Source organism: Tupaia chinensis, unplaced genomic scaffold, assembly GCF_000334495.1.
Source record: "Tupaia chinensis unplaced genomic scaffold, TupChi_1.0 Scaffold000258_1, whole genome shotgun sequence".
Lineage (NCBI taxonomy): Eukaryota > Metazoa > Chordata > Mammalia > Scandentia > Tupaiidae > Tupaia > Tupaia belangeri.
The window spans coordinates 1755289-1780712 of NW_006159738.1; the positions used below are offsets into that span (position 1 = coordinate 1755289).

The window sequence follows — 25424 nt, forward strand, 5'->3', positions numbered from 1 at the left end:
CTTTCTACCCCGTTTGCCTTAGGGCATATGCACTCTCCAGAGAGAGACAGAGGGGGAAACTGAGAAAGCAAGCCACCAGGTCAAGTCCTCGAACCAGTCAGCCACGTGGGAGTCCAGCACCCTAGCCAGCACGCCACCTGCTGGCCCCTCGTATTCCGATTTTAACTTCAGTCCTTTATATATCGCCCGGACGCGTAGGTACTGACCCACCCTAAGTGCTCATGTGAATGTGTACCAAGAAACACCCACTTCTCACAGCCTGGTGCTCAGGTAAGCACACCTGTCCTTACTACAGAGCCATAAAATCAGGGTGGGGTAAGAACATGTCTCTTATCTACCTCTGCTTCAAGGCCTCTGGGAAAGCAGACACACAAAACACGTGTGCCCACGGCACCGAGACTTTCAGGGGCAGGACTAAGGAGCGGGAGGAACGTCGGCACAGAAAGTGGCGGTGCTCATGTTCCCAGAGCTGAAGGCCCGGGCGCTCACCTCTCCCCTCCAGGCCCCCGAGAGCTCCCGTGCAGGAAAAGCCTCTGCGCCAAACGTGAGGGCGATGTGGAGCCCTCTTCCAACCCTGCAGCTCTCCGGGGACCGGGCGCACGTAGGGGAGGCGGTGAGAGCGAGGGGCTTCCGAGCAAAACGAAGCCAGCCGCTGAAACTGCTCTCGTCTTTAAGTTTCCGAGTCTTCCTGTTAACTGCAAGGACCCGTCACATCGCCTTGGCGTCAGCAAGGTTAATATCTGATTCCCCTGAAGTAAAAATGCCAGACTTTACTGAGGAAACCTGATCCCACCCACTGCCTGTGCCGGGGCCACAAGGACTCACTTATCCACCAGCAGAATCTTGGGTCAGGCCGAGCGATGGCTGGACACACAGCGTGCCCTCCAACCAGGCCGCTCGGGAGCACGTGGCGGCTGTTAGCCAGGCCGCTCGGGAGCACATGGCGGCCGGTAACCAGGCCAGCTCGGGAGCACCTGGTGACTGTTAACCAGGCCGGTCGGGAGCACCTGGTGACTGTTAACCAGGCCAGCTCGGGAGCACCTGGTGGCCGGTAACCAGGCCGCAAGCGCTCACAGCGTGCCCTCCAACCAGGCCGCTCGGGAGCACGTGGCGGCTGTTAGCCAGGCCGCTCGGGAGCACATGGCGGCCGGTAACCAGGCCAGCTCGGGAGCACCTGGTGACTGTTAACCAGGCCGGTCGGGAGCACCTGGTGACTGTTAACCAGGCCAGCTCGGGAGCACCTGGTGGCCGGTAACCAGGCCGCAAGCGCTCCACCCCCGGTCAGGCCAGTGTGGACAACCTGGTGCTGGGGGCGGGGGGGCGGGACTGCTGGGCTGACACCCGCAAGCACTCCAGGAGGAAGGGGACTCACGCCCTGGCAGCGTGAGGGCAGCGACTGCCACGTGTCTTTCAGCTGAGCGTCTGTAATGCTATGGCTCTTTGGGAACAAAGAATAATAATGAAAGAAGAAATGATTTCCCTAGACCGCTGAGAAGCCAGCTTTGGGGCAGCTGAAATAGTTACACGGGGGAGGCCCTCAACTATTTATAAGGTCCAAATGCAAAGGGACTCCTCGCTTGTGTATCAGGTACAGATAAATATTAACTCCTCGTCTACTTACAGTACAGACAAATATGTGTTCTGGTTTTGAATAATGCACCCGTGGGCCCATCTTGCTCGCTCCGGGGGGGGGGGCAGTGCACCCCCACCACACAGTGAAGGCACCCACAGGCCAGTGCTCCAGACCCTGCAGGCGGCAGCTCGCACCGAAGAAGGCGGCGATGCCAGCCCTGCCCTGCCCTCAGGACCACACGAGCTAAGGGGACAGCACGTCCTCCTCTCGGTGAGCACACACACGCAGGGTGAGAGGAGAAACACGAGAAGGCGTGCAGCGGTTTCCAGGAGGAGGGGGCTGCGCTGAGCCCCATGGACAGCAGGCGTCGGCAGGGAAAGGGTTTCAGCAGAAGGAACCACAGCCCCTTCTCGAGACAGGCAGCCTTGGCTTCTGGCCCTCTCCTCCCTCGCTCCTCGCTCTCACGGCCATAAATGGGTCCTCAGCTCTGAGCAGGGAGGAGTCTCCGTAACGCTGTTGTCCGGCCTCTGAGATCAAAGCCTCACCCTGCGGCTGCTCTCCCTGGCAGGCGGGATGGCGAAGCCGGGTCTTGGAAATAGACATGGAGCTACGGGAAAGCCCGTCTGCCACATCTCACACCAGGTTGACTGCTCCTGTGGTCCAAGACGATGGCAGAACAGGAAGACCATCAGACCGGGAAAGGTGGCAGAGAGACAGGAGGAAAAGGGGAGACGGGCTTAGGAAGACGGATTTTTTTTTTTAGAGAGAGAGATTTTTGCTATGGGGTGCATGGGCTCAACAGAGAGACAGAGAGACAGGAAGTGAAAAATCACCCCCCACACTGCAATCCCTTCTCCTCCATTCTCCTCTTGGGATTTTGGCCATGCACGCACATACATATATGCCCGGCGTGAGCTTTAAGCTGCCGGGTCCGGGACTCAAACAGCAGTCAACCACATGGGAGTCCAGCAACATAATCATTGCTCCATCTGCTGGCCCCAAGGAAAACATTCGTTTTTGAGAATTACCTCTTTTGTACTGTTGGTGGTTTGACTATATGAAATTGAAAAATCTTTTCCATATCAAGAAATCAGTAAGCCAAGTAAAATGGCGTCACGGTGAGATTGTGGGAGGAGTTACTGTCGGCAAGAAGGAGCCCTGCCTGCTGAGGCCCCGGCTAGTTACTAACTGCGACAGAAAAACTTTGATTTTTTTTGCTATGGGGTGCATGTGCTTACCGAAGAGAGAGAGGACAGCCAGAAATCATCCCCACGGGAGGGAGGATGGCCACGCCTCAGTCCCTTTGCTTTATTCTCCTCAGGATTTTGGGTGCACACATGCATCCGGCATGACTTTCAAGATGCGGGGTCTGGGACTCAGACCGTGAGGCTGGCCACGTGGGACCCAGCCATCCCAACCCGCACCACCTGCTGGCCCGACAGAACGCGTCTTCGCAGGGAAAAGCAATGACGAGTGAGCGAGTACAGCAGCGCTAACTGCGGGGCGACCTGACGCTACGCACCCTCACGACGACTGCTCACGAGGCTCTGTAGGCCTCACGTCTGGTTTATAGAAACGCAGGGGATAAGGCGCCACATTAAGGCCCACCAAAGAAAAATACAGACTATGCATTCACGAAAACCAGACCAGTCCCTTTATAAAGTACCTGTGAGGGGACAGGACGGTGGTGGAGCAGTGACAGCGCTCTGCGAGGCTGACCCACATGGAAGCTTCCAGTTCGTATCTAGAGACCTCCCTAAACACGCTGGCCACGTGTGTGCCCATGACCCAGGGCTGGTTGCAGCCAGAGTGGCCTGAGGTGTGAAGACCTTGCTGGGTGCTCACACACTCTCTCGCAGAAGAGAGGAAGAGTGGAAAGGAGGGACGGAGAGACGAGGGAAGGACATAAGTAAGTCCGGTGGCAGGGCACTGTTCTGTGGTGCTAGAGCCACATGGAAGACCAGGTGGTCTAAAGCCCGGGCTGACCTGAGCATGGCTGCGCTCCCTGGCAGGCGGGATGGCGAAGCCGGGTCTTGGAAATAGACATGGAGCTACGGGAAAGCCCGTCTGCCACATCTCACACCAGGTTGACTGCTCCTGTGGTCCAAGACGATGGCAGAACAGGAAGACCATCAGACCGGGAAAGGTGGCAGAGAGACAGGAGGAAAAGGGGAGACGGGCTTAGGAAGACGGATTTTTTTTTTTAGAGAGAGAGATTTTTGCTATGGGGTGCATGGGCTCAACAGAGAGACAGAGAGACAGGAAGTGAAAAATCACCCCCCACACTGCAATCCCTTCTCCTCCATTCTCCTCTTGGGATTTTGGCCATGCACGCACATACATATATGCCCGGCGTGAGCTTTAAGCTGCCGGGTCCGGGACTCAAACAGCAGTCAACCACATGGGAGTCCAGCAACATAATCATTGCTCCATCTGCTGGCCCCAAGGAAAACATTCGTTTTTGAGAATTACCTCTTTTGTACTGTTGGTGGTTTGACTATATGAAATTGAAAAATCTTTTCCATATCAAGAAATCAGTAAGCCAAGTAAAATGGCGTCACGGTGAGATTGTGGGAGGAGTTACTGTCGGCAAGAAGGAGCCCTGCCTGCTGAGGCCCCGGCTAGTTACTAACTGCGACAGAAAAACTTTGATTTTTTTTGCTATGGGGTGCATGTGCTTACCGAAGAGAGAGAGGACAGCCAGAAATCATCCCCACGGGAGGGAGGATGGCCACGCCTCAGTCCCTTTGCTTTATTCTCCTCAGGATTTTGGGTGCACACATGCATCCGGCATGACTTTCAAGATGCGGGGTCTGGGACTCAGACCGTGAGGCTGGCCACGTGGGACCCAGCCATCCCAACCCGCACCACCTGCTGGCCCGACAGAACGCGTCTTCGCAGGGAAAAGCAATGACGAGTGAGCGAGTACAGCAGCGCTAACTGCGGGGCGACCTGACGCTACGCACCCTCACGACGACTGCTCACGAGGCTCTGTAGGCCTCACGTCTGGTTTATAGAAACGCAGGGGATAAGGCGCCACATTAAGGCCCACCAAAGAAAAATACAGACTATGCATTCACGAAAACCAGACCAGTCCCTTTATAAAGTACCTGTGAGGGGACAGGACGGTGGTGGAGCAGTGACAGCGCTCTGCGAGGCTGACCCACATGGAAGCTTCCAGTTCGTATCTAGAGACCTCCCTAAACACGCTGGCCACGTGTGTGCCCATGACCCAGGGCTGGTTGCAGCCAGAGTGGCCTGAGGTGTGAAGACCTTGCTGGGTGCTCACACACTCTCTCGCAGAAGAGAGGAAGAGTGGAAAGGAGGGACGGAGAGACGAGGGAAGGACATAAGTAAGTCCGGTGGCAGGGCACTGTTCTGTGGTGCTAGAGCCACATGGAAGACCAGGTGGTCTAAAGCCCGGGCTGACCTGAGCATGACAGACACAGCCCCCCATGATCCTGACTGGCTGGAAGGCTGGGGGGCAGGGGCAGAGTGGCTTGATGATACCTTATCAAGACTCCACATAAAAGACATAAAATTGACTTAAAAAAAAAAAAAAAAAAGCCTGTCATGGGGGACAAGTAGAAAAATTATTCTAGTGGGACCAGCAGTTCGAGTCCTGGACCCAGTGGTTTAAACTCATGCCAAGTGCATGTGCGTGCGTGCCCAAGATCCCGAGAGGAAAATGGAGGAGAAGGGACTGCGGCGTGGCCGCCCCCCCCCCAGGGGGTGATTTCCCGCTTTCTGTCTCTCTGTCTCTGTCTTTCTGGCAAGCGCACGTGCCCTGTAGCAAAAACTTCTAAAAAAAAAAAAAAAAAAAAAATTATTCTAGATTAGAAGATAAAAATCCAAAGCAGGGCAGGCAGGTGGTATGGTAGCTAAGGCACTGGGCTCCCATGGCCGACTGCAGTTTGAGTCCTGGACCCAGTGGCTTGCTTTCTCTCTCTGGTCAAACTGAGGAATTAATAATAATTAATAAAATTAAATTAATAATTCTTTTTAATTTTTTTTGGAGAGGTTTTTGCTATAGGGAGCATACGCTCACCAGAGAGAGAGAGACAGAGAGACAAAAAGTGAGAAATCACCCCCCCCCCCCCCGGGGGCGGAGCCACCCGAGACCCATCCCCCCTGGAATGGCCACGCCGCAATCCCTTCTCCTCCATTCTCCTCTCGGGATCTTGGGCACGCACGCACACGTGCCCGGCGTGAGTTTAAGCCACTGGGTCCGGGACACGAACCGCGGTCGACTATGTGGAAGTCCAGCGACATAGCCATTACGCTAACTGCTGGTCCCAATGAATAATTCTTTTACAATATTTTTTAAAAACCCAAAGCAAAGTGTAAGCCTGAACTGGGTGACACATAAAAACAATATAAAAACATTTTGAGAAACACTGAAGAAATGCTTCACACAGACTGTATATTATCTACCACAGAATTGGGGCCAGCGGGTGGTGCAGTGGTTAAGATGGACTCATACATGGTTGACCATGGTTCAAGTCCCAGACTTGGCAGCTTGAAATTCATGCCAGGCATGTGTGCATGCATGCCCAAAATAGCGAGAGGAGAATGTAGAAGGAACTATGGTGTGGCCATCCCCCCAGGGAGTGAATTCCCTCTTTTCTATCTCTGTGTCTCTGGTGAGCACACACATTCTATATTCCAAAAATCAATCAATCAAATCAAACCAAATCAAAACCTCTCCAGGCCTAAATATAACAGCTAAAACTATAAAAAGTCCTTGAAGAGAATGTCAGAGAAAATATTGGAAATCTTGAGTTTGGCAGATTTCTTAAATAGGGCACAAAGAAAACAAGATCTACAAAAAGAATCGCAGATACACTGGACTTCACCAAAATGTAAAACTCCTGATCTTCAACAGACAGACGGCGACGTTGGTACGGTCTCTTTCCACCTGCACAGGCGCAGGACAAGTAAAGGGCCGGGCCGGAACAGCAGTCAGCAGAGTGCAACTCCACGGGGTTATTCGGAGAGGTCTGCTCCTCTCGGTCTTCCTGGGATGTGTGAATTCCCCACTGGACAAGAACATCTCTATATAATGGGGGGCGGGGACTCAAAAGCACCTCCATTTGGAAAGGAGGGAAGTGTGAATGCCCATCTCCTAATTAACAAAGAGTAAAACCCACTTAGCAGGTGGACAGCTGATTTGTTTTATGGGCCGTCCCTTTCTCAGCACGGTCCTGCCCCCCAGCGCTGGGGCAGCGTTTCTACCACAGAACAGGGTAGCCTGGCCCACGGGCTCTGTGAAGGCAGCTGACTCCCAGGCACGATCTCACAGCTATCTGGAGCTTAGCTGAGTAACCCAAAGGAAGGAAGAGTAATTCAGGACAGATAACAAGGGGCTGTGCACTTGACTGGGAGTCTCTAAACCCTGGCGAAGTTAATTACCCCCATTTTACACTCAATTTAACAAGTTATGCAAACCAACAGCCAGACAAAAGGGGAGGGAGTGGCGAACTCCTGCGCCAGCCAGTCTGGGGAGAGGATCACCAGGTCTAAGACCCGACTCGGAGTCGGAGTCCCTGACTGCCGAGCAGAGGAGCGCCCTGAGAGTGGAAGGGTCACCGTGACCTTACTGTGGTGACACGGTGAATACCTGAGTACCCTTCGGAAGTCAGCTTCCAAATAAGCAAAAGTTCTGTTATACTCAGTATGCTCCAGAGGGCACCAAAGACGGTTGTGCATTTGAGGGCAATTTCCATTTCCTACTGAAAGTGGGTTATTTTATAGAAGCCGTGACTGGGGCCAGCAGGTGGTGTGGTGGTTAAGGGCGCTGGACTCCCACATGACCAACTGCGGTTGGAGTTCAGGACCTGGAGGTTGCTTTCACACTTCTCCTCTCTCTCTCTCACTTTGTCCCTCCCTGGTTGAATTAAAATAAATAAAGTTAAGTAAAATAATTAATAAAAAAGAAAGAAAGAAGTGATTAACGAAGTAACAGTCACCTGGAAAACCGGTTTGTATCAAAGAAGGCTCTATTCCTTACACGAGGGGCAGATAAATGAGGCATTTTTGCAAACCTTAACAGCAACCCAACTTCAATGTCACACAACTCAGAGGACTGGCCTGTAGAAGTCATTTTAGATCCATTCATAAGTTCTGTGCACCGAAACTTGGACGTGGTTCCCAAGCCTCTCTCTGAGTAAGAACTAACCTTATGAATGAGGTTATTTTATTTTAATTTTTTGATTGCCAGAGGGCATGTGCAGACAGACACAGGATGAGACAGAAAGTACCCCCTCAACCAGGTGCGGTCATGCTGCAACCCCTACTCCTCCATCTCGCCACCCCGTCGGGACTTTGGGCACACACGCACCTGCACCCACCGAGTTCCTCAAGCCGCCAGGGCTGGGGTCCGACTGTCGGCCACGTGGAATCCAGTTCTCCTGACTATGCTACGGAGCAGGCCCAATATGGTTATTTCATAGCACCGACCAACTCTGCCGTGTATAAGATCCCAGCTCCTTCTTTGAGAAAAAGCACTTTAACTTGGTTCCCTGGGGCAGAGGTATTACATTTTTTTCTCGTTCCACATGTTCTTCCACTAAGTTCTTCAAATGTCAACTTGCAATGCCACCGTACGGGAAGGGCGCCTGAGTCAATGCAGGAAGACGAAGCTCTGGGCTAGGAGAGGAGATGGAGTTCCCGCCTTCTCACTGCAGACACCTTGCATGTGAGTGACCTCCACGCCAGGGGAGTTCTAGGGGCCTTACTCCCTCAGGGCAGAGACTTCCACAAAGACGCGTGAATATGACGAATCTGAATGCACAAATACAGAACGGAACTGATGGGCAGAGGCAAGACACGGCAGCCCATGCCACATAGAAACCCCAGCCCCTGAGCTCTGCTCTGACTCTCCAGTGGGTTCAGCTGATTAACACTGTAGCCGGAGAAGCACCCACGATAGGGACAGTGGGTGGGGAGGTCAGTGGGGCAGACGCAGCAGCAGGCGAGGAGCCAGTGACAGCGGGCAGGCCCACCAGCCAGCAGCTCCTCTCAGGCATTACCAGGAGGGCTCCAGGTGGGCTGGGATGCCCGCTGGGCCAGAAGACCGCGATCTGCTCTGAAATGGTGACCTAACTCCCTGCCATGCAGGAGGGGCAGGCTGCACCCTCTGGAACTAGAGGGCCTCCTGCAGCCCACCCCAGGAACAGCAGCAGAGGTGGGAGAGGCAAAGCCAGCCTCAGTGCACCAGAGCGATTCAAACCTAACCAACTACACTTCATTTGAAACAATGATGGCTTTGTCAGGAGATTGCAAAAGCCCAAGAGAGTCCTTGAGAAACCTGCCTTCCTCTCCCAAGTTCTACCCCCTAGCCCCCATGACTTTGAGACATCTTATTAAAAAGGAGGGGGAAAAGTCACACACACAAACCACCACCAAGCCAACCCATGTGACACCAGAGAAGGCAGGCCAGCTGCCTCCAGGGATGACGCATCGCTGCAGCTGCCAGACGTGGATCCCCGACCAGGATGCTTGAGCTCCCGCGCCATATTTGAGTCTCACTTAACTGATACATTTCCAGAAACATCAAGTTTCTCTACAACGCGACAGTGTCAATGCCATGCCCTGGGAGGCAACACAGCCAAGCCTGTGATCCAAACTACGTCTGCTGAGAGCCGAAGAGCGCCACCCTGGGGCCTCTAGGCTAGGAAACAGAAGGAAGCTCTCCCAGGGAAGTACGAGGGCACAGGAAGAGCAGAGGGCGCTATTCTGCACCTCCCCCACCGCCCCAGCTCACTCTGTCCCTATTTTACCAATCTGGAGCAAGAGCCTCCACATCGCAGAGCACACCCACAGCTCCAAGGAGCAGCAACAAGTACAAACACAAAGGTACGCAAACACACTTATCAGCCCGCGGCGGGTAAGGTACACACAGGCCGCCAGCTCCAGCTCCTGTTATCTAGAGTCTGGTAGGCTGCTCCAAGACGGATCTGGGAGGCCCGATCGCGCCCAGGTGAGCCACTGTGCCTGCAGGCTCTCAGATCCTGCGCAAGGACAACGCCAAAAAAAGCCACAGCTGAGCTGATAACTGGGTTCCTTGCCTCTGTGAAGGTGCGCTTTCCCACACACAGGGCCTTCTGCCAAGGTTTCTCATGGGGAAAAAGAAACAACCCTGGGTTCCAAAAGTAGAGGGGAGACAGGACGATCCGAAAGCAGCCTGAAAGAGCAAGAACTGGGGGCCAGGCCTGCACTGGGCTTGGGAGGAGCCTGAGCAAGGGTGCAGCAGGTGCAGGCCATGCGGGTAGGGGGCACTGAGCCCCCCCACCAGTCCCCACCTCCACAAAGGGCCGATGGACCGATCCGTAAAGCATCACCAGGTCCTCGAGGTCTCGATGCCCAGCCCTCCACTGCTGGTGCAGGCGGTGGGGCAGGAGATCAGTGTCCTGGGCTCAACCTGGCGGCAAATACTTGGACTGTTTCCCGGACAGCTGAGCCATCTTCTCCTCCCTCCACAAATCACGTCATCCTGTTTTCTTTCTTTCTTTCTTTCTTTCTTTCTTTCTTTCTTTCTTTCTTGCTTTCTTTCTTCCTTCCTTCCTTCCTTCCTTCCTTCCTTCCTTCCTTCCTTCCTTTCTTTTTTTTGGGAGAGGTTTTTGCTATAGGGCGTGTGCACTCGCCAGAAATATAGAGACAGACAGAGTGAGCGAGATATCACCCCCCAGGGGAGATGGCCATGCCGCAATCTCTTCTCCATTCTCCTCTTGGGATCCTGGGCACACATGCTCACGCCCCTGGCGTGATTTTAAGCCATCCGGGACTCGAACAGCGGTCGGCTACATGGGAGTTCAGCAACACAGCCATTACGCCAACTGCTGGTCCCTCATCCAACTGCTGGTCCCTCATCCTGTTTTCTGACTCGCAGGGACAGCATCCACAGCGCCCACCACCGTGCACATGGGAGCGCATGCTGCTGAGTGGGCTCACATCTGGAATCGCCACGACGCCTGGAGCTCGCGCTCCCCCTGCTCTGGAATACTGAAAAGCCGGGGGGTGGCAGGCACTGCCATCACCGCCCCCTCTGTCCTGCTGGCACCCTGCTCTGTCCCCTATCCCTCTGCAGCCTGCTGGAACACATGGGGAAACACAGGGAGACTCCAGACCAGCACCCAGAGATCAGAATGAAGGCCACCTTCCAGCTGTGTGCCTGTCAACCCCTTCACATCCACCTGGCCCGGGTGGGAGGGCGGGGGACATGTGATCCTTTACCAGGGAGGAGGAGATAGACAAAATAGCCAACCTGGCGTGCGGTAACATCAATGAGAGGAGTGGGAGCTCAGAAACTGGACGGGCGTACAAGAAACCCCATGAAAATGCGCTCGGTGATCCCAGAGGGATTAGGTAATGAACAGGACATCCACTTCAAGGTTACGGTTGCGGTTAGAAAAAAGTCATCATTTTAAGTTCGACTGAACTAATGAACAGTAGTATCTCAGTGGGCTGGAATACTATTCAATCTCTAAAAAACGTTCCCGATGAGTATTCTGAGGCCTGGAAAATGTTCGCAATCTATTAAATGGAAAAGAGTACGCTCACCTTGCCAAAACAAATTTTAAAACAAGGTCTAGAAGGATAAACACTAGGGAATTAACAAGTTATTTCTGGGTGTTGGGTTTTTTTTACTGGCTTTGTAATTTCAAATTTGTCTATGAGAATATAAAAATGCAGTTTAAAAGGAGGCTAATTTTAATTTTAAAATGTAAAGATAATATGTATCTCTATGGACACAGAGAATTAACGATGAGTAAAATGTGTAAGGAGACCAAGGAAAAGGAGGCTAGATTCCAAAAAATGAAGCTCTAGGCATAGAAGAAGCCCCTGCTCACGGTGAGCCTGCTCCGGCCGAGAAACGCAGCAGCCCTGATAAGCACGGTTCTATTTTCATCCGGCACAGAGGCAGATGTTACGACATTTAAGAACCGTGAGGCTGTTTGCCAACATCTTTCCAGATCAGGAGTTGGAACCTGAGCGAGGAGGCCCCACAAGCTTTACTTCACATGTGAACGTCGGGGAGAACATCTACAAACACATCCGTTGCTTTCTTGAACACAAATAAACACACACACCCCCGATGCAAAGGCAGAGACACGTAACATAATGTCAAATGTGCAGGTTAGAAACCTCCCAACCATATCCTAACCAACGGCTCGTGGCGTTAAGTCAAAGTACTGTCAGTACTCTCCACTCCCAAATCACCTGTGAAAACGGCTTCTCCTCCAACCCCAGAACCAAGCGTGCTGGTGAAGTTGAGGGTAAAGTCTGAAATGGAGGACCAACAGGTAGTGTGACGAAGGTGCTGGATCCCTACATGGCCAACCACGGTTTGAGTCCTAGACCTGGGGGCTTGAAAATCACACAGGGGTCGGAGAGTGGAACCACCAGATGACTTAATGGTTACGTTGCCGGACTCCCACATAGTCTACCGTGGTTCAAGTCTGGAACTGATGACCTAAAGCTCACATCAGGCGTGTGTGCGTGCGTGACCAAGATCCCTAGAGGAGAAATGGAAGAGAAGGGACTGCGGCGTGGCCATCCTCCCAAGAGCTGATTTCTTGCTTTTTGTCTCTGTCTCTCTTTGTTTCTCCAGCAACCACATGTATCCCATAGCAAAAATCTCTCTCTAAAAACAAAGGAAGAAAATCACACGCGGTGCATGTGCGTGCGCACCCAAAATCCAGAGAGGAGAAGCGACCGTTACATGGCCAATTCCCCTGGGGGTGATTTCTGCAGCACAAAATTATTTAAATCACTGACCTAGTTCCTCTGAGCCCAGAGTAACTAAGCTCTAGAAGCACACATACCTCTGGAGTTTACCAGGCCTGGTGTCAGAGCTGGGATTCAGATTACAATCCTGGGACTTTCCAGAATAGGTGCAAAAACATCCAGCGGGGAGAACCCCTGCAGAAATGTCCCTGTGCCAGAGCTTACCTGGAGCACGCGGCAACCACCTTCACCTCTACGGCCAGCACTCACTTCTAAACCATGTTCAACCTAGACTAATTCCCCCAGAACACCTAGTACCTGAGCTCAGCCCTTACATTATAAAGGGAACCAAAATTTAAAAGTGAAATTCATATAAAATCCAGATTTCTTCTAATTTCTCCCTATTTTTTTCTTCCAATATTTCCTATTTCATAATGCCAGGCTCACATTCCCAGATAGTGGGAATCACCCAGAGCTGAGTGATGGCTGCCCTTGGGGTTAAATACTCTGTAGTTCACCAAAGTCCCCACCGTTCCTCATCGCCTTCCCATCCCTAAGGCCAATCTGCTGCAGTTCATGCTTACATAGTTTCCTTAATAAGGAAATATTTGCCCTATAACCATGACTTTATCAAAAGGAAAAAAATAAAAGATGTTAAAGGGCTTCTCAGGCCAGCAGACGGGGCGGTGGTTGGGGCGCGGGACTCCCACATGACTGACTATGGTTCATGTCCTGGACCTGTGGCTTGCTTTCTCACTTCTCTCCTCTCTCTTTCTCGAGCATGCATGCTCTATAGCAAATTTAAAATAATAACAATAATAAAATAAAATTAAATAAATAATACTAAAAAGAAAGACAGAAAAGCAGTTCCTGGCCTTGCGGGTGGCCACTTCTTGGCCCTAGCGCGCATGACTTTGTGACCCCCGACCCGGATAAACAATGGTAAGAGAAAGAAGGGTGACGTTAGAGGATGGTTTGATCAGCTCTCATGCAAGTTGGAGAATCCAATTCCCAAGTCATTTCTGACCTGGAGGAAACGCTCGGGGAAGGACGCTTTCCTGACCACTCCTCCGTCTAGTGTATGTGCGTATTTCTTCCACGGGAGGTCTGGGGGGCGCAGAACAAGAGACAGGCACCCCAGCGCCAGGTTGTCACTCTGAACACTCCCCCAGACCCTGGCAGCCTGGGTCACATGTGCATGTACGGGGAGGCCTCGGGATGTGGGCCCAGGACCTCCCCCGGGGGTCCAGCATCACTGAATGCCATGTTAACCACTGAGTCACACCGCTGGCTCCAGAAAGGTGGACTTTGAGGACATGGACAAACTTAGGATTTTTAAAATTTAAATTAAATTTATTTATTTTAAAGAGAGACTTTGCTATAGGATGTGTGTACTCAGTGGAGAAACAGAGAAACAGAAAGCAAGAAATCACCCCCAGCGGGGATGACCACACTGCAGTCCCTTCTCTTCCATTCTCCTCTCGGGATCTTGGGCACACACGCCCTGGCAGCCTGGGTCACATGTGCATGTACGGGGAGGCCTCGGGATGTGGGCCCAGGACCTCCCCCGGGGGTCCAGCATCACTGAATGCCATGTTAACCACTGAGTCACACCGCTGGCTCCAGAAAGGTGGACTTTGAGGACATGGACAAACTTAGGATTTTTAAAATTTAAATTAAATTTATTTATTTTAAAGAGAGACTTTGCTATAGGATGTGTGTACTCAGTGGAGAAACAGAGAAACAGAAAGCAAGAAATCACCCCCAGCGGGGATGACCACACTGCAGTCCCTTCTCTTCCATTCTCCTCTCGGGATCTTGGGCACACACGCACATGTGCCTGGCGTGAGTTTTAAGTTGCCCAGTATAAGACTCGAACCACAGCTGACCACATAGGAGTCCAGCGACGTCACCATGACACCAGCTGCTGGTCCTGACATAGTTAGGATGTTTAAGATCATCTATTCCTGACTTAAGTGCGATTTCCGAAGATAAGGCTGAAATCTGAACTGTTTTACCACTAAAAGATAAATGATAATGGTATCATTGGGACATGATTCGCATACCCTAAAATTCACCCTTTGAAAGTGCTCAGTGGTTTTCAGAATATTTGCAGTTGTGTAACCATAACCATCTCTAATTTTAGAACATTGTCACCACCCCCTCAGAGCACACCGAGCCGTTAGCTGTGACTGCATCCTCCCTCCCCAGCCCTGGCCGCCATGAATCCACTTCCTGTTTCTGAGTTTGTCTACGGTGGACATGAATGGAGCCACCATCCTGGCCCTCTGTACCTGGTTTCTTTCATTTAGCCTGTTTCCAAGGTTCATCTGTGTTGTCACATCATGCCAAAAGTTGTTTTCATTATTTTTAACTGTATTCATTTGTTCATAATAAAGCCTTGGTGGTCTTTATTTCTTTTTCCAGTTTTTCTTTTTTTTTAATTGCCAGAGGGTACATGCACTCACCCGAGAGAGAGAGAGAGAGAGAGAGAGAGAGAGAACGCGAGTGCAGAGGGGAAGGAAGGAAGTACTCCAGGGGGGATGCGTCGCACAATGCCCCTCTCCGCCCTGCTGGGGTTGGGACATGCACATACGTGCACACACACCCCTGGAGCCGGGATTAAGACTAAGCAAGCAGACGTGTGGGGCGTGGCTCCCTTAACCACCAGCTGAGCAGTGGCTTACTACTTGTAACTGGACCGCTGGTTCTCAATCGAGTTACACTGCGTAGAACACACCAGAAATTCGTCATTGCCACCTCCAGGAAAATTGATATTAGCAAAGTAAAAATCCCAAAGCACCTTACCGATGCTTACTTCAAGAAAAAGAAACTGCGGAAGCCCAGACACCAGGAAGGTGAGATCTTCGACACAGAGAAGGAGAAATACGAGATTTCAGAGCAGCACGAGATTGATCAGAAAGCTGTGGATTCGCAAATTTTGCCAAAAATCAAAGCTGTTCCTCAGCTCCAGGGCTACCTGCGATCCGTGTTTGCCCTTACGAATGGAGTCTATCCTCACAAATTGGTGTTCTAGATTTTTTTGCCAAGAACCTAATTAAATAACTGATCATATATAAATAAAAAAAAATTATTTTGTTTAACTTTATTTATTTATTTTCCTTTTTACAAATTTGACCAGAGAGGGACAGAGTGAGAGTGAGAGAGAGAAAGAAAGAGTGAGAGAGGAGAGAGAGAGAGAGTGAGTGAGAAAGCAAGCCGCCAGGTCCGGGACTTGAACCGCGGTTGACCATGTGGGAGTCCAGCGCCCTTAACCACCATGCCACCTGCTGGTGCCTGCCCTTTTTGTTTCAGGTAAGATGTACAAATGGTAACATGGACAAATGACATTTACCAGTGTCCTCCTCAACAGGCCCTGACAATCACAGACAACCCCTACCAAAACACGAACTATGAGGGCTGGCTCTGGGGTGTGGTGGTCACGTGCTGCTCATGAGAAGCCAGATCCCACATGGTGACCGAGGTGCCAGTCCCCAGTCTGGTCATTCTAAAACACACTGGGCAGGGCCAGTGGTAGCATGAGAACTAAGGAGGCTGGATTCCACAAGGCCAACTGCATGGTTCAAGTCTCAGACCCAGCAGCTGGGAAAACACATCAAGTGCATGTGCAGGCAGGCCCAAAACCCTGAAAGGAAAAGTGGAGACTGTGGTGTGACCACGGGGGGAGAGGGGGCTCTCTCACCTTCTCTCTATATATCTCTCTGTCTCTGTCACCCTACAACAAATTTAAAAAGAAAAAAACATGCCCGGCAATGTGCAATGCCCAAGATCTAACAGAGTACTGGAGGAAAGGGGTCACGGTGTGTCTAGATCCTGGGGAGGGTGTCCTCTCCCCGACCACCATCACAGTCACCTCCCTCCCTCTCTCATTCTCATCGTGAATAAAGAAAAAAGAAGACATAAAATAATTAGCATCACCCAGAAAGTTCTCTCATGCCTCTTTGCAATCAAGCCCCTCTCTGATTCTCAGAGGCAAGGACTGCTCTTGCTTTCTACCGCAGATTAATCTCGCCTTCCCCCACTTAGTTAGGTCAGGTTACTCTAGAATGTCACAGGCATGGAATCGGTATATGTTCTTTCGGGTGACGCATATTTCATTCCATATAACGTTTCTGAGATTCATCAATGTTCTCGATGCCAGAAGTGGGTTTCCTTTTTTGTTTTGGTTTTTGTTTTTATACTTGCCAGACGGTACATGTACTCACCGGAGAGAGAGAAGACAGTGAGAAAGCATCCCACATACACAAAGACAGTCATACGGCAACTCCTTTCCCTCATCCCTCCCCTCCTTTCAGGACTTTGGGCATACACACACGCGTACCCAGTGTTTTTCAACCTGCTGGGTCCAGGACTTGAACCACACAGCTGGCCCTGTGGGATCTGGCCGCCTTCACCAGCATGCCACAGGCGGCCCTATTTTTCTCCATTACTGAATGTAATTTGCTTCTAAGGCACTATCTCTCAAAAACCGGGTCCATGTAAGAAAAGTAAGGTGGGCAGCCATGCCCCCCGTTGAACTCTCTCCTGCTTGTTTCCCGTGGACCCCTGACCTAGAGGAGACCGTGAGGCTGCTGCCCCTGCAGCCATCCCTGTTTCCTCACTCCTGCCTGGTAAGGAAGCCCCTGATTCTGTAAGAACTGTTACAGGAAATGAAAAGTTGATACCATGTAACAAGGAGGCCACAGTCCCCTGGAAAAGCAGCCTGTGGGCCAATGGATAAACAAGATGTGGAGTATCCTACAAGGAAACACCAGGCAGCCGGGAGGCCCACGACACAGCCCTCCATCTGAGGGCTGAATCCACCCACCATGAATCAAAACACAGTCCTCAACACAATGATGAAAATAACAATTCCAGGGGAAATAAACAATGATGAAAATAGCATGAATTAAAGTACAGTGTAACAACCACGTGCACAGCGTTCCCTTCCGTTAGGCACTGCATAGGTTCCAGGTGCACAGATGGCTGTGAGCAGGTCGTCTGCACACACTATGGTCTTACACACGGCTTGAGCATCCGTGGGTTTGGTTCCTGTAGAGGGTCCTCTCGATACTGAGGGACAACAGTACCTGACCTATTCTACAATGTGGATGAACTTCGAAAACTCCCTGAAAGAAGCCAGACACGGAAGGCCACACACGGTGTGGTCCCGTGTCCACGAACTGTTGAGAAGACAAATCGAGGCGGACAGCAAGCAGATCAGTGGTTGCCAGGGGCTGAGGTCGGAGCTGGGAGTAAATGTAAAAGGCATGAGGATCTTCACTGAGGTGACAGCGTCTCAACACTGAGCTGGGTCACGACTGTCAACTAAAAACCAAAAACGAAAAAATCACAAAACTCGACACTTAAAACAGGTCCATTTGGGGCCACCTGGAGGCATGGTGGTTAAGGCAGCTAGGTCCCACATGGCTGAATGTGTAGTTCGAGTCCTGAACCCTCCCATGCTCATATTCTCTCTCTCTCTCTCATATTAATAAAAAAGAACACTGATTTGTTTACTGTTTCCCCACTAGAATGTAAGTGCCATGAAGGGAGGTGACTTACCACCCAAGGGCTCGAGCCATGCGTGGCACACAACAGGGCCTGATTAACACTTCTTGAGGGAGTCGGCACGTGTGCTAGTGGCAGCCACGCCAAGGCCATAGCCAGACTCAAGCTTAAGAGTGAGGGCCAGCAGGTCTCCTTCTCAAACATCTGAATTGGGGGAAAAGAATGTGTGTGTGTGTGTGTGTGTGTGTGTGTGTGTATGAATTGGAGACTATGGGGCTGATTTAATTAGACCGCTGGCAACAAGCCTGAGGGTAACAGGAAGCCCTAAGTAAGTCTGTGTGAGGCACGGGCCACCAGTGAGCTCAGATGGGGTGGATGCAGAAGCTCCCTTCCGCTTGGAAGCAGCGAGAAGACACTGCAGCAGGCACGAGAGCCAGCAGGCTGCGGCAAGGGAGTCTGCAGGGAAGAGCAGTGCCTGCAAGAGGCCCAGCCATAGAATGGTGGTCAAACAGTAGAGAGCATTACCCTGGGGCTGCAGGTGGTGTGGTGGTTAAAGGCAATGGACTCCCATGTGACAACTGCAGTTCAAGCCCCAAACCCAGTGGCTCGAAAATCAGTGGGCACGTGTGCATGTGCACCCAAAATCCCAAGAGGAGAATGGAGGACAAGAGACTGCAGTATGGTCATCCCTCGGGGGATGATTTCTCACTCTCTCATTCTCTGTTCCTCTGTCTCTCCAGTGAGCACATGGCAAACAAAAGGAAGAAGAAGGGCACGCCCTGCTGAGGACACAGCACCCTTCCTCTCCCTGCAACAAACCCCCTCAGGGGCGAGCTCGAGCAGGTCACTGAGCCACGCAGCAAGAGGTCTGCTGAAGCACAACCCTACGGCCTGGCATTCTAACCACAGAGTCCCAGCAAGGCAGAAAAGCACCAGCTACGGCGAGGTGAATGCACACGTTCCACGCCAGGGCAATTCGATTCTGGGCAATGGGAGCTCATGCTCTGAATTTTTCATCAGCTATCACGCAAATACTTAAAAACAAGTGAAATTAACTTTCTACGAGATTCTACGATAGAACTTACACCAGGGAAAGCAAAATTTTTAAAAGCAATTTTAAAAAGAAAGAAATTATCCTGGGGAATAAACACAGTACCCACTTTACGGCAGTAAAAAGCCATGCCTTGTAAGGCTGACTCACGGGAAAGGGTGCCAGGTTCCTGTCTGGAGCCCTCTCTGTGTACAGTGGCCAGGCACGTGCCCATGAGCCGGGGCTGGCAGAGCAGGAGGTGAGCTGCAACGCCGGGGCCCTGGTGGCGATACTTCTGTCTGTCTGTCTCTCATTCACGGGACAAACAGTACTTTTATTTTGTTTAGTTTGCTATGGGGGACTGTGTTCATGGGGGGAGAGGGAAAGTGAGAAGCCACTGCCCCACGCACACACACCCCCAGGGAGGACGCCACATCACAGTCCCTTCTCCTCTATTCTCTCAGGATGTTGAGTGCACAGGCGCCCAGTGCGATTTTCAAGTCATGGGTCTGGGACCCAACTGCATAGTCAGCCATGTGGAATCAGCTGCCTTGCCCTCCACACCATCTGCTGGCCCCAGTAAATAAGTATATGTTTAATATCTTTAAAATAAGGACCAGCAGGTGGCATGATGGTTAGGGGTGCTGGACTCCTTCATGGCAGACAGTTCGAGTCCTGGACCTGGCAACTTGCTTTCTCACTTTCTCTCTCTCTGTCCCCTTCTGGTTGAATTAAAGAAATTTTTAAAAATATATATTTCTTAATAAAATAAATAAGGAAAAAAAACCTCCAGGTGGCCTGCTCTGCTTCCCTGTCATGGCTCATGGCAGAAGAGTTAAGAAAGACTTTCACGACAGGTGATATGCTTCAAAACTTTTCTTCCAGATCCTCTGAAACTGGTCAATATCAGTCCCCTCTTGTTGCTGTAATAAATAACCACATGCCGTGGCTTAGCACAGCACAAATTTAGCATCTTACAGTTCTGGAGGTCAAGAGTCTGAACTGCGACTCGGAGGGCCGAGGTTAAGATGCCCCCACCCGAGTGTTCCAGGATAATCCCCCTATTTTAAGGTCAGTGGCTCGGCAAACTCAATCCCATCTGCACGTTAATTCCCCCCTGTGATAGCATAACCTAACACCCACAGGGAGTCTGCGAGTCAGGGTGTGGCCATCGCTGTGAGGGCCATTAATCTGCCACCACACGAGTCCTACTGGGTGCCGTGAGGCGCCATCGCCCGAACACACTTCCCTGTTACCCCACTCCCACCAGCACCCCTCCAGCACTGTTCCACCTGGGCAGTGTCTGCCTGCAGAGCTGAAGAAAATGAGGAGCGCTCGGTTCACTAAGCTGGCTTGAGGTCCCCGAGTGTCCCTTTTCAGTTGGACATCTACTTCTTGATCACCCACTATGTGCTGACACCATAGGCTCCATGGGAAGAGAGCAGGGCTTCAGCTAAGTCGGGTCCAGGAGACTCGAGGTCCAGTCGGAGCACAGCTGTGGCATCGCAGAGGGGCGTCCTGCCGCTCACTCTAGGACACCAGGGGCATGGAGCCCTTGTGCCTCCTTCCTTGAAGGAAGTAGGGGATTTCACCAGGGCTGAGGGCAGCCTCATTCAGGAGAGCAAGGGACCTTCCCCGCCCTCCAATGGGACTGCGAGAGCGGACAAGCTGCCTGGCTTCCTGGTGACAGAGCGAGTACTGCCTAAGTGCAAAGGTCCTTTCCTTTTTCTTATTTTAAGTGAATATTCCGCCATCACCTACCTGAGAGGGTTCTCCTGAGAGGTGCTTGCGCGGAGGAAATCTGGAACGGTCCCTGCGCCTTCTCTTCTCCAGCCCTGGCAAACAACCTCCTCCACCTGCACTCACCTTCCTCCCAGACTCTCCTTCCCCAGCTTGCCTGCCCCTTCCTAGCCCTGGGATCAGGTTGGCAGCTCACCATGAGCCTCTCCAGGGCTCGGAAACCTGGGCCTGCACTGCTCAGGGGAAGAAGGCTGGGAGGGGGAGGCGGGCCTTCATTCTGGCAGTTAGATGAGGAAGGGGAGAAACGTACCAGACCCTGGCCTGCACTGCTGGTGCTTAGCCCGGCCTGCTTTGGACACTCTCAGGGCTGCCATGGACCTGGTTCACGTGTTGTCACAGCGCCTGCTTGCTGTCCTTCCGCTGCCTGTGGACCTGCCCCCTGCACCCCATCTGTAGGTCCTGGAGGAGAGAGAGCCCCCTCACCTCGTGGCCCTGGCTGCCACCTCAGCACACAGCACGTCATGATTAGAGACGAACACCAACTTAGTCCTTCGTGTGAAGAACGGCTGCCATGTGCAGTTAGTTACCACCGTGCCTACCACCTGAGGAGTCCTCAAAAGCTCACAACCCAGCCGATGGCGTAATGGCTACGTTGCTGACCCCCATGTAGCAAACCATGGTTTGAGTCCTGGACCCGGTGGGTTAAACTCACGCCGGGCGTGTGTGCGTGCGTGCCCAAGATCCTGAGAGGAGAATGGAGGAGAAGGGATTGCGGTGTGGCCATCCCCCCGGGGGGTGATTTCTCGCTTTCTGTCTCTCTCTGCCTTTCCGGTGAGCACATACGCCCTATAGCAAAAACCTCTCAAAAAGAAAAGAAAAGAAAAAGCTTACAATTGGCAGGAACGGCACACGAAGCCTTGAGTCCTTGCCATTCTGCACATCTGCGTCCGCCATGGACTCCCACCGGGGTCGTGAACGAAGGGCTGACACCCAGCATACACAGGGGGTCGCGCCCCAAGCTATCTCAGGGTCCTAATGGAAATGTCTGCTCGAAGAGCCACTTTATCACAAACCATTTTCCAGACAGCTGCTTACCCCTACACAGAAAGACCATCTCTTACTCCCAGAGACATTCTCCCAAGGCTCCCTGGGAGTTACTGGAAAAGGAAGAGAAGTGAAACCAAAACCAACCATAAAAACTAAGGAATCCATGCGGGGGATGCCCATGTGTGCCATTCCTTAAGATGGTTAAGAGGGCAAGAAGCATGAAGCACGTCCCAGAGGACACGGCGCCATTGTGGACCCTTACAGGGTGTCCAGCTAACCAAGAATGCTTCTATTTAGTTCTGTCAAGCAGGCCTGAAAGCTGCACTCGGATACAAAGACCCCTCAGATACATTCTTTCCTTCCCCTTGGTGAGCAATGTGGGCTCCTGCTGTCCGACTAGACAGAGGAGGATACAGACCTGAAATTCCACCGTCCTGCCACACCTGCTGGATCCAGCCAGCTAAACCTCTTCTAGACACACTCTGAGGTTATCTCAGTTAATCCTCTCACCTCCACCCTGCAGGAAAGTTATATCCTCTGTATTTTAAAGCAGACAGGAAGGCTTAGAAAAGGTAAGCTGAGGACTTGTCTCCCCTGTCATCTGTCACCTAAGTTCTGCCTGGGGGAAAAGCAACTTCTTCCCCCACAAATGGTCCCAATAATTGAGCCCATGTTTTAGATCAAACCAAGATGCTTGGCCATAGGGTACTGAGCATCACTGAGCGGCAAGGACCTGGATTTTAAATAAAAACGGAAGCCCATCGGAACTGTCACTAGGCAGGTCACCAGGCACTTGCATGCTCGCGCGCTCGCTCTCTCTCACAGCCCTGTGTCCCCAAACACCTTAATCTCCATCCAAAGCCAGTCCTGGCCAAGGATCCTTCAGGAGTTAGCCTTTGTGGACCCAGGAACAGACACATTCGGCGTCCCTAGACAGCTTCTTGGGGCTGGTAAGAAACAGCCACCACTTCCCCTGTGCTAAGTTCCTCCCCAAAGAGCTGCAGAAGCTCATCTGGAAACAGCTGGGAGGGAGCAGTTAACAGGAAACCAAACAACAAAAAAAAAAGCACAGCACAGAGCGTAGCAAGGAGAGTCAGGCACTGAGCAACACGGAGGCCAGGGAACAGAGGAAGTTGAAGTTAGAAAGAACCCAGCCAGTAGGAGGAGACCCAGCAGCCTTCTCTGGGTCCAGTCCCAGTAGGAGAAGAAAATCTGGAAACCCACTGAAGCCTCAAACCCCGCCGAGATGGAAGTCAGATAAGTTCTGGACGAGACCTAGGTGTCACCTCCGCCCCAGCGCGACCTGACTTCTATGAGGGCCAGCAGTGCTCGTAACAGCAGAGATGAGGCCAGATGCTCACTTTTTTCTAGCTTCCTCCTGTGCCGGAGGCTACAACCCAAAGTGATTTTGAGGCACTCCTTTCAAACTCTACAAAAGTTCTGCAATATCAGCTGAAGGCAGCCACTGAAGACATCAGGAGAAATTGCTAGGCAGCTCTCACCGGGAGGAGGGGGCTGGAGGAGGGCCTGTGGCAATAGACCCTAAGTGGCTGCAGACCTTAGAGGCTCCGAGTAACACTAAAAGCAAGCGACCTAGCGGGGTTACAGGCCCTGAAGAGCAGGGCTAAGCTTCTTGCACCAAACTAATAGTGCATTTTGCAATCAAGAAAGTTGGCTGAGCAACGGCCAGCTGCCAACATTTTTTTGAAAGGAACAACAACAACAAAAATGCCATTACTAAAATTTGGTTGGCATTATTTAATAAGTTTGGGTTACTGGGTTATTCTAATGGAAGGCAAAGGGGAGACTGGTTTATTTTTCCTTTAGCAGAGCTTTCTTAGGTGAGACCTTCAAGCCTATGCCTCCTGAGACTCAAACATTCCCTCCCTGCACATACTGGTTTCTATAAAAATAAAGATTAAATTCTCCTAATAATACACATCCCATCTAGTTTTGTTTGAAAAGGCTCTCTTAAAGGGAGAATATGCTGCAATCTATTTGGGTTAAATTCCAATGGAAATGCTCAAAATCTGAGACTGAAGGGTGCCCAGGGCTACATCCTCAATATCTTTGTGCTTTTTGTTTCTGTTTTCATACCTCTGAGGTTTTTTTTAAACACGGAACACCTTCACAGGCTCGGTGCCAGTGTTCAAACTGGCAAGACCAGAGACTCAGAGCAGAAACTGACCACCGTGCCACGTAGAAAGCGGGGAGGAAGAGGTGTGGGAACAAATCATTGGGGAACCTTCAGGAGAGGAAATGGGGGTGGCGGGTGGATTGCAGGGACATAACAAAGGAATGAGTCGACTAATCAGTTATTCCAGAGAGAGAAAAGGCCGCCCAGAGCCAAGTCTCTAGTATTTTAACTTTGGGTCAAGGTGTTATGTTTTAATTTGGATATATTCAGGACTCATGCCCCCCCCAAAAAAAGAGGGGGGAATGTTTTTATTCTCTGTTACACTGTTTCTGCTGTCTCCTAGGAAACTTTCCCTGCATTGCCTGCAAAGCAGATCTGAGACAGCCCCGGCCAGTCCAGTTACTAATGAGTGAGCCCAACTCATGCTATCAGGTTGAGCCCCCAAGCCTCTGCAGCTAGTCCAAGTTAGTTCTCTCACTGAATCAGAAAAGTTACCCAAGGCCAATACTGAATGCACACACTGGGGATAGGAGAAGGTGTGGAAAAGCCCTTAAAACCCTCCAGGGCCAGGCATTCTGTGACTTAGAGAAAAAGAACTCTCCGTCCAAAGCCTGATCCGCACATTAGGATGGTCCCTGGGAAGCCTGCCCTGAACACGGACACCTCCCTCATATAAAGTTTCGGGGCCAACCAGAAAACCCTCCAATTTGCCAGGAGGTCAGACTGTACCTTCAATAGCGGTGGCTCCAGAAGTCTTCCCAGGAGGCACCCAGGGCCCTCTCAAGACGGGGGAGGGCCTCCCAATAAACCAGGTGTGAGGGGCTCAGTCCCAGCAGGGACAGTAAGAACAGTAGCCAACATTTAGGAGCACCTAAGGCCGTGCCAGACCCTGGAAGGACATTTACCCATCTTGGTTCATCCATCCCCCCAACAGCCCTGTGGAGGCAGATAATACTGTCATGCCCTTTTACACAGGAGGAAACGGGGCTCTGGGGTGTTATACAACCATTCAACAGTGGAGCCAGCGCTCCAGCCAGCCTGGACAGGTGGTCTGAACTGCTGGGTACTGCTGGAAGCATACACCGCATTTGGGCGCGAGGGGTCACAGAGCAGGGCAACATGAGGGTAGCCTGTATCTACACCTCCTCCTTGTCCAAGATCGGGGCTCCAGGACGCTGGAGGGGAAGGCCTGGATGGGCCATCTGAAGCCGGAAGAAGCCATGCACTGTTGACAGGGCTTAGAGGCCAGGACCCCAGACCTATAAGCCCTCCCCAAAGGGGAGGATGCCAAGGAAATGTTTGAAGCCGGAGACTGCCCAGGAGGCCCAGCGCTCCACACTGCCTCTGCCTTAGTCAAGGGAGGCCCCCTTGGAGGGGTGGGGCCCGGCCGGGGCCTACGGGGGTCGCCGGGTCCCTACCTGTAGGCCAGGGTCATGCACTCGAAGAGCTTGGTGAGCGAGGCGTCGATGGACAGGTGGCAGGAGCTGGTCTTGCCGAAGCTGTAGGTCTGGCACGTCTGCTTGTTGACCGTGTCGAAATCGTAGCCCTTCTTGGGCGGGTGCTCGCGGTGCGGCGACGACACCATGAAGTGGCCGCTGTGGATGATCTGCTGGCGGCGCGAAGGCTCCTCGCGGCCCGGCCCGGCCCGGGACAGCGGC

The 25424-nt window shown here is 51.9% G+C and overlaps 1 protein-coding gene across 1 annotated transcript in view; it reads right to left on the minus strand.

Moving 5' to 3' along the window:
- The window catches only part of MLXIP (MLX interacting protein), a gene marked incomplete at both ends in the record, with an annotated part of 57981 nt that extends 32557 nt beyond the window's left edge, over window positions 1–25424 (minus strand). Inside the window, 1 exon segment of the mRNA XM_027772196.1 lies at window positions 25185–25424. Coding sequence (XP_027627997.1) covers window positions 25185–25424 — 240 coding nt within the window.